Source organism: Macaca nemestrina, chromosome 14, assembly GCF_043159975.1.
Source record: "Macaca nemestrina isolate mMacNem1 chromosome 14, mMacNem.hap1, whole genome shotgun sequence".
Classification (NCBI taxonomy): Eukaryota; Metazoa; Chordata; class Mammalia; order Primates; family Cercopithecidae; genus Macaca; species Macaca nemestrina.
The window spans coordinates 66,701,484-66,710,523 of NC_092138.1; the positions used below are offsets into that span (position 1 = coordinate 66,701,484).

The 9,040-nt window shown below is 38.9% G+C and overlaps 1 protein-coding gene across 7 annotated transcripts in view; it reads left to right on the forward strand.

Annotated features, from left to right (window-relative positions):
* Window positions 1-8,342, forward strand: part of LOC105497296 (zinc finger CCHC-type containing 7) — a 278,994-nt gene extending 270,652 nt beyond the window's left edge. For all 7 annotated transcript variants that reach the window (XM_071078019.1, XM_011768308.3, XM_011768307.3 and 4 more), the window contains exons 8-9: window positions 4,895-5,009; window positions 7,014-8,342. In XM_071078019.1, the coding sequence (XP_070934120.1) occupies window positions 4,895-5,009; window positions 7,014-7,447 (549 nt within the window). In that variant the 3' untranslated portion in view covers window positions 7,448-8,342. The remainder of the gene's footprint in view (window positions 1-4,894; window positions 5,010-7,013) is intronic.
* The last annotated feature ends 698 nt before the right edge of the window (window positions 8,343-9,040 follow it).

Here is a 9,040-nt window from a genome sequence, read left to right on the forward strand (position 1 = left end):
TGATCCACCTGCCTTGTCCTCCCAAAGTGCTGGGATTACAGGCGTGAGCCACCACGCCCGACTGATTTTAGATTTTCATTGTGTTTTTTTTGTTGTTGTTGTTTTTTGTTTTTTGTTTGAGACGGAGTTTTGCTCTTGTTGCCCAAGCTGGAGTGCAATGGTGTGATCTCAGCTCACTGTAACTTCCATCTCCTAGGTTCAAGCAATTCTTCTGCCTCAGCCTACCGAGTGGCTGGGATTATAGGTGTACGCCACCATACCCAGCTAATTTTTTATATATTTTTTAGTAGAAATGAGGTTTTACCATGTTAGCCAAGCTGGTCTCAAACTCCTGGCCTCAGATGATCCACCCGCCTCGGCCTCCCAAACTGTTGGGATTACAGGTGTGAACCACCGTGCCTGGCCTGATTTTAGATTTTCTACTTAGTTCTCCAGTTTTCCCTGGTACAATGTTCAGTTAAGTCTACATCCCATACATGTAAACCCTGGCATTCAGTGGTGAAAAAACAGATGCTGCATCATTGACTTGCCCACCTACCCCACAGATGCCCAGATTCCCTATCCAGCCAACATATTCCCTAACCCCAACTGAAAAGGCCAAACTGTGTGTGTTCTAGATGCTGAAACGCCAAAGCAGAAGAAGCTTCTCGTTGAGAACTTGGCATGAGGCCACTAGGCAAATGCCACATTAAGTATGAAACAGCAGCAGCTCGTTTCAGAAAAAGGATGTAATAAGAATAGGCTCAGAGCCCATACTTCTAGGAATCTTGAAGCAGTGGAGGAAAGGCAGTGGCACAGAAAGTAGAAAATTCTTAGAAAGGAATGTATTATTCCCAGTCTCCAGGTAGGCTTCTAGTAGCCTAGAAACCAAGATAAACTAATATCAAACCAGATCTGGTATCAGGAAGCAAAAAGCATGCAGAGTGTTGGGAATCCCCAAAATGAGAAGTATGAGCAATGGGATAGGGTGGGTGGTATTGCAGGTTACCACTTGAATTCCAACTATGACACATCACTGATGTGGATCTTGGGAACTGGAGCCCTACATTGTAGGGCAACTGGAGAAGAAAAGTACTGAACAGAATCCATAAACAGATAAATTTTATCTTCCATATTGGGGCAGCAGCACCTGTGGGGATGAGACATAGCTTATGAAAGCCAGGATGAGCTCTGAGCCTCAGTTCCAGTTTTGCTCTGCTACGGACTCAACCATGTGACATAAACAACCCACTTTTTCTCTTTGGTCCCATTTCTTTATCTCCAAAGCAGAGAAGTTGTACAGGAAATCTCTCAGCACGAAGTAGAGAAGACTTTTTTTGAGACAGGGTTCTGAGTGCAGGGGGCATATCTCAGCTCACTGCAGCTTTGACCTCCCAGGCTCAAGTGATCCTCCCACCTCAGCCTCTCCAGTAGCTGGGATTACAGGCACACACCACTGTGCCCAGCTAATTTTGTTTATTTTTTGTAGAGACAAGGTCTCACTATGATGCCCAGGCTGGTCTCAAACTCCTGGCCTCAGAGCAATCCTCCCTCCTTGGCCTCCCAACGTGTTGAGATTACAGAAGTGAGGTACCATACCCAGCCAAGAAGACTTCTTTTACAGAATTATCATCTCTAGATCTTTTACTGCTCTGTCCATTCCTCATTACTAAACATTCAGATGTTGTCGACACCTTTAGGGAACATATTCACATAAGCTTTCCATTACCGCACAAATCACATAGATGTACAATTTATGCTTGCTTACCTCTTTAAAGCAGAGGGGTATAATTTTAGCATTTATGTTTGTTCAATTAAAGAAAAACAATTATAGTTGGATGCTTACTAGTCACTTCTGTTAAGGCAGATAGGAAATATATTAAAAGCATGTGGAATTTATCCCTAAAATCTAGATTTAGATAATTTTTAATTTGCAATAAAGCAAATTTGGCAGCCTCATGACTGCCATAGATGAGGAACTCTAGATTATTTACACTAATGAAGAAGATCATTGGTGTGGCTAATCCAGAATAGTAGATAAATTATATAGCCAACTATCAATTGTCTGTGCTAATGGAGGGGACCAGCGATGTGGATAATCAAAATATAATTTACATTTAGCTTTGGAAAACATTTGTAGTATGATATAGCTCTATGTAGTCACATCAGTCTAGACCATATAAGACCTAAATGGGGAATTATGCAGGTGGTTAAAGATGTTTGTGGACCTCTTCCCTTTCAATGTCCAGAAATCCAGCCTTACAGATATTATTATTGAATGCATTCCTCATGTGAAAGACTAGATCTAAGGTGAATATGACATTGCCCTTCCCTAATTTCACTCGCTCTCTAGCTGGGGGAAGCAAGGACAACAGTAGTCACTATACAAAGATTACTCCAGGAGAGTGTGAAAGGGGGAACAGGGACTGGGAGAGTTAAAGATTCTGCTGAAATGAATATTAGTTGAGTGTATCAGGACCTCTGTTACCTTTGCATAATCACAATTTGCTTTTTTTTTTTTTTTTTTTTTGAGACAGAGTTTCGCCATTGTTGCCCAGGCTGGAGTGCAGTGGTGCAATGTTGGCTCCCTGCAGCCTCCACCTCCCGGGTTCAAGCTATTCTCCTACTTCAACCTCCCAAGTAGCTGGGATTACAGGCATGTGCCACCACGCCTGGCTAATTTTTTTTTTTTTTTTGTATTTTTAGTAGAGATGGAATTTCACCATGTTGGCCAGGCTGGTCTCGAACTCTTGACCTCAGGTGATCCACCTGCCTCCGCCTCCCAAAGTGCTGGGATTACAGGCGTAAGCCACCATGCCCAGCCAAAAGCATTTCTTTATATTACCATGTAAGTTTGTCATATAATCTCCAGGACTCTCCCCACAATAACAACAACAAAAAAAACTGAATAATCCAGATAGTCACAACAGATAAATCTGAAGATAGCAGAAGGATGGAAATGATAAAGATTAGAACCAAACTTACTGAAATAGAAAAATGAACAGCATCAACAAAACCAAAAGCTGATTATTTGAAAACTATTTTTTTCAAAACAACAGAAACTTCTGGGAAAACTACTAAAAGAAAAAGAAAAGGTACTAATAAACAATGAGTGGAAAGTGTAAGTAACTTAAGATACTATATAATTTTTTTTTTTTTTTTTTTTTTTTGAGACGGAGTCTCGCTCTGTCGCCCAGGCTGGAGTGCAGTGGTGCGATCTCGGCTCACTGTAAGCTCCGCCTCCCGGGTTCCCGCCATTCTCCTGCCTCAGCCTCCCGAGTAGCTGGGACTACAGGCGCCCGCCACCTCACCCGGCTAGTTTTTTGTATTTTTAGTAGAGACGGGGTTTCACCGTGTTAGCCAGGATGGTCTCGATCTCCTGACCTCATGATCCACCCGCCTCGGCCTCCCAAAGTGCTGGGATTACAGGCTTGAGCCACCGCGCCCGGCCATAAATGTTTTTATGTACTTCATAAAGTTAAATCTGAAAATGCAACTAACTCCAAAATATACATGTAAATTTACCAAACTGACTCAAGAAGAACAAATCAACTGAACCAATACCATTAAAGAAATTGCATAAGGCCAGGCACTATGGCTCACACCTGTAATCTTAGCACTTTGGGAGGCCAAGTTGGAAGGACCTCTTGAGGCTGCCAGTTTGAGACTGGGTAACATAATGTGAGACTTTGCCTCTACAAAAAACAATAAAAATTATGAAGTCTGAAGCTTAAAACTTATATCATTGTTCACTGGAATATTCGTCAGTAAGAGTGTAAAAACACATGAGAATGGCCGACTTCAACTTGATGACAGTGGTAACTTCTGGAAAGGGAAGGAGATGAGCGCAAAATGGGAAGGACTTACACAGAGGATTTCAGTTATATCAGTAATATTTTATTCTTGGGGGAAAAACAAGGCAACTAAGGTAAAATGTTATGGTTTTATATAAGGATGAATATAGGTTTTTAATTATTTTTTATACTTAAGTGTGTGTTTGGAGTGATTTATAATTTTTTAACTACAAATTAAGTACCTAAATGTTTGGCTGCTAGCTTGGCTGGTTCAGACTTGGCTCAATTTTATGTGGATTTTTCACTTACTCTTTAATATATATTCTAATTGTTTTTCATTACTTAGCTAAGAAACAACATTTTAAAGTAACTTTTAGGCAAGATGGCAGAGGCAGAAAGGGGAAAGTTCCAAAAGAAAAGATTTCAAACATGCTGAATGGATATGTGTCACAGATCATGATAAACAAAAGCCTGCTATGTGGTGAGTGGTTCAGGCCAAAGACTGTGGATTTGGGAAATACTAGCTATGTGGAGGCCAGAGTCATGAGAGTAGGAAGCTGTCCTGGGAAAATGAGTAAGAGTAGGGATTTCAACTTGGGTGGGGGAAGCAAGAAGAGAAACTTCTTTTGGGTGTCTCACAATGACCTAGGAACAGTTTTAAACTAGGCATAACCTACCACCAACCTACCCCCCAGCATAAGAATCACTACCCCTATAAGCAGTGAATGTTGAGTTAAAATAAGCTTCCTTTTGGAAGTGATGGACAAGCAAAGGAGTAATACTAACATGAAGCCAAATAACATAAACCCACCAACAGAGGGGCAAGGTTGCTACCTCAGACTGTGAAAGGAGTTAGGCAGAGAAGGCTGAAAAAAGATATGAAGGGTTTCATAGGTAAAGAAGTAAGGGAAGAAAACTCAAGCTTGAAAGAATATCATAACACAGTGTGGTTTAGGGCTGGGTGACCCTCCCAAGCACCCCAGCAAGGACCATGTCCTACTGCCACCACATGAGGTACCAGTGATATGGGGCTCATTCTAATTAACATCCTACAGACTCTTGCAAAAAGGTTTTTGAACAGTGTGACCATGTGACATCATAATTTTAAATACAATTTGTAGGAATGTCCAGAAAGAGAAGTGTATGACCCATCTCCAGTATCGCCATTCATCTGCTACTATGATGACAAATATGAAATTCAGGAGAGAGAGAAGAGACTAAAACAAAAAATAAAAGGTATGTTGCTAGACTTCTTGTTAGATCACGTTTGCAGTAGTTTCTAAATTTCTGTGTTTGTACTGTCTTTGCCTGCTTTGGGGGTCGTTGGTTAGCATAGAAAGTATTTTTAATAATTACCAAAGAAACTGGAACTTTCTTGATCTCCAAAAACCAAACACCCACTTCAGAAATAATCCCATGTTGCAGTCTCATCACAATAATTTTTTTTACAGTGATCATTTTAGGAAATGTCCAGAAAATATTGCTATCCATCTGTGTAGGCAGTTTTTGAAGGCTCCTTTGAGATTTTTTTCTGTTTGACAAGTAATTTTCTTTTTCCATTTGTATTTCTCCAGTATTTTTTATGGAAGGAAAGGCTTTCCTGCTAACTTGTTCCTGGAGCTTCCCTGAAAAAGTCATTTCTTATAGGCCACTACTGCAAGCAGAGCTCCAAGTTCACAACCACCTCTATGGTTTCTGTATTTACTGTTTCACACATGGTTCTTTATCACCAAATTAATATCTTATCATTTAAGTTTTCTCTACCTCTGTTATTTCTTGTTACTCCAAGGTGGTTTTCCAAGTTATCTTTCTTGCTTTAAAAACAAAACAGTTTTGTATTTTTTAGTTTGTTCTATACCTATTTTCTGACTCTTTTGGCCTTTTTCTTTTTTGGACTCTTAGTTCAAGACTTTTCCAAAATGAAGGTACTAATTCTGAGGAAAGTAGAGGAATTACTCTCCCAGCTCCTGCATATTTTACATATTTAAGATAAAATGTATGTCATCTACAGCTATCCCTGGATATTGGTTCCAGGAACCTCCTCATTTACCAAAATCTGCACATACTTATGTCCCGTAGTTGACTCTGCAGAACCTGAGTATAGGAAAAAGTAGCCGTTCATATACACAAGTTTCTAATCTGTGGAATGGTGTATTTTCAGTCCTCATTTGGTTGAAAAAATCCACATTTAAGTGGACCCATATAGTTCAAACTCATTGCGCAAGGGTCAACTGTATGTAGAAGTTATAGTAGTTGTAGATTATGATTAGGCAACCAGATTAGAAAGGGATTAAAAAGAATTGCATGAAAATGTCATCTCTAGATTAAAGGATTATGTGTGCTTTCTGTTTTTTTATGTTCTTTATACTTTTCTGTTTTTTCTAAGTTTTCTATAATGAGCAGTTATGACTTTTATAATCAGAGAAAAACAATTTTGCTTTTTTGTTTTAGCTAGTCCTATCGACATCTGTAGCCTGAATCCACTTTGAGGTGTTCACTATGATCCATTGAAATGTTTATAATAAATGTCTATGCTATAAGTTTTTATTGGCCACTTTTTTAATCTTTAAAGATTCTGTTGACTTGCTAGTTTTCATCTCTCACTGTAACCTCATCTCCCACCTACCCGTATCAGAATCACTACCCTCAGAGACACGTATTAAGTGTGTCAAGCCCTGACAAAACATAACATCAGCTTTATCACTAAAACCTCTAAGATACTTGCACACACGTGCACTCGCACACACTCCTCAAAGCCAGTGATCTCTACCCTGGAGGAATAGTCTCTTGGGCAGTTTGACATCCACCTAAAAGTACTGTGGCCAGGCCTTATCTTTAGAGGGTAATTGAAATGTCATATGAGACCATCAAAAGGCTGTTTTATAAATCTTGCTTTGCCTTATTTTCAAAGGCTGAGTCTTCATCATTGGGGAAACTTGTATTCGTCAGACATGACTTTTCTTCACAAAGCCATGACGATTACTGTTCTTACTGGTCCTCGTCTCCATTGCTTAACCTTGTTAAACTGTTGAAAAGGATAATTAACTATCACTGGATTTGTGAATGTGTTTCATTTTTAGCAATCAGAAATTTAGAAATTTAATTTTTAGTGAGTGATGTCATATTGTTAACATGTTTAAATGTCTTAACTTCCCTGTCTGTTAAGTTATTTACACTTAGGAAAGCTCAGCATGGACTGTTTAGCTGCTGAATATGCAAAAATACTTTTATATTTTTCAGTACTCAAGAAAAATGGGGTTATCCCAGAGCCATCCAAGCTACCTTATCTAAAAGCAGCAAATGAGAACCCCCACCATGATATAAGGAAGGGCCGTGCCTCATGGAAAAGCAACAGGTGGCCTCAAGAAAATAAAGAAACACAAAAAGAGATGAAGAACAAGAATAGAAACTGGGAGAAGCACAGGAGGGCTGACAGACATCGTGAAGTGGATGAGGATTTTCCCAGGGGTCCCAAACCCTACTCTCCTACTGGCAGTTTTAAAACCCAGAAGCCTTCTAAGTTCTTTCACCGTTCATCGCATTACCATATGTCAAGAGAAGACAAGTCTCCCAAGGAGGGCAAGAGGGGCAAGCAGAAGAAAAAGGAGAGGTGCTTGGAAGATGATGACAATGATAACTTATTTCTCATTAAGCAGAGGAAAAAAAAGTCTTAAGCTGTCAGGCAGCCTCTGATGTGGCTTTTCATTGTTCATTTGGCCTTTGTGTCTATAACCTTCTGGCATTGTGTTTATTATCTATGATTAAATAAAGTGAGTTTTTGGTTTTGTTTTTTTAATTTCAGCCATTCCTAGAGTTACTGAACATCCATGGAGATCTCAATTCTCTGTGTCCAACAGGATATTAGGTAAGAAAGTACAAAGATAAACCTGGACTTATCCTATTCCAATATGTCATCTTTACTCAGAATCCTAGGGATAGGTAGAAGAATTCATCTGTTCAAGAAAGCTTTTTAAAAATACTTTGGAAAAAAAAAACCGCATCAAAGGTAATTCATCCTCAACATGAGTATGAAATTAAATCCTTGCAGGAAGAGAAATTAACACTAAGAAAAAGTCATCAACATTTTTCAACTTTTTTTTTTTTTTACATTGGCAAGGACAATAACTATAAATCTATATCCAGATTTTCTTGCCGCTGAAGCTGTTGTCAGAATCTTCCTTTGGACAAAACATCACTAGCTGACTATAAAAACAAAAGTGTCATCATTGAAGCCCTGAAGAGGCAGGGAATTGAGCTTCAGCAAAATGCAGGTAAAGAATCTATCCAACATAAATGTCAGAAGACAAATTTCCTAAACAAGTGAAAGAGACATCAAAAATTTTAAAATAATCACAATGAAATCATTTTTTACCACTTTTACAGCAGTGTTTCAAGCGTACTGTCACTCAGATCTGTAGAGATGAATATTACTCAAAAAATTGTTTTGTTCTCTTGCATTTTTTTGAACTACCACAAAGCTATACAGATTTTTTTGTACTTGTGGATCTTTTGTACTTCTCATAGCCTAATGTCAGAATAAGAAAAATAAAATATCTGAAAGAGAGTAAATACCTGTGTTTATTATGTAAAAAGACAATGAGAGTTTGAGTGACAAAGAGCATAGTTAGGTTTGTTTTGTTTGTTTATTTGTTTGTTGTACAGACAAGGTCTCACTGTGTTGTCCAGACTGGTCTCCTGAGCTCAAGTGATCCTCTTTCCTTGGCCTCCCAAAGTGCTGGGATTACAGGCATGAGCCATCACTCCCGGCCTCGGCATAGTTGTGTTGGGCAGGTGGATAAAGTTATAAAATCCCTATAGACTGGAGTCAAAAATGCCATTTTTGCCCAAGTGCAAGCTCTCTGCCAGAATAAAATGGTATGAAATCAATTAAATAGGACAGTTTTATAATGTCAGGTTCTTAAATTTGTATTTTACTCTTTGGGAAGTATGCAGATTCCTGTATTTCTGGCAGAATCATCTCTCATCTTTCTGAGAGGAAGGAAGAATTCTGTCCTCTCAAATCAGCGTTAGTGCAAATTATATGATCAGAGAGTTTAATCTACCACTTTCCTTGTTGCTGTGTAGATTTCAGCTAACTTTATTTTATGTTGGTGCATAGCTTCCTAATAGCTAGAGTTGTTTTCACCCTAAAGTAAGCAACCAGGGTTTTTTAACAACTTGCTCAAAGTGGCAGCCATAAAAAAAGGTTTTATAAAAGTGGAAAACCTTGAGATAATTGGCATTATTCTCCAGTAGGACTTGAGGCA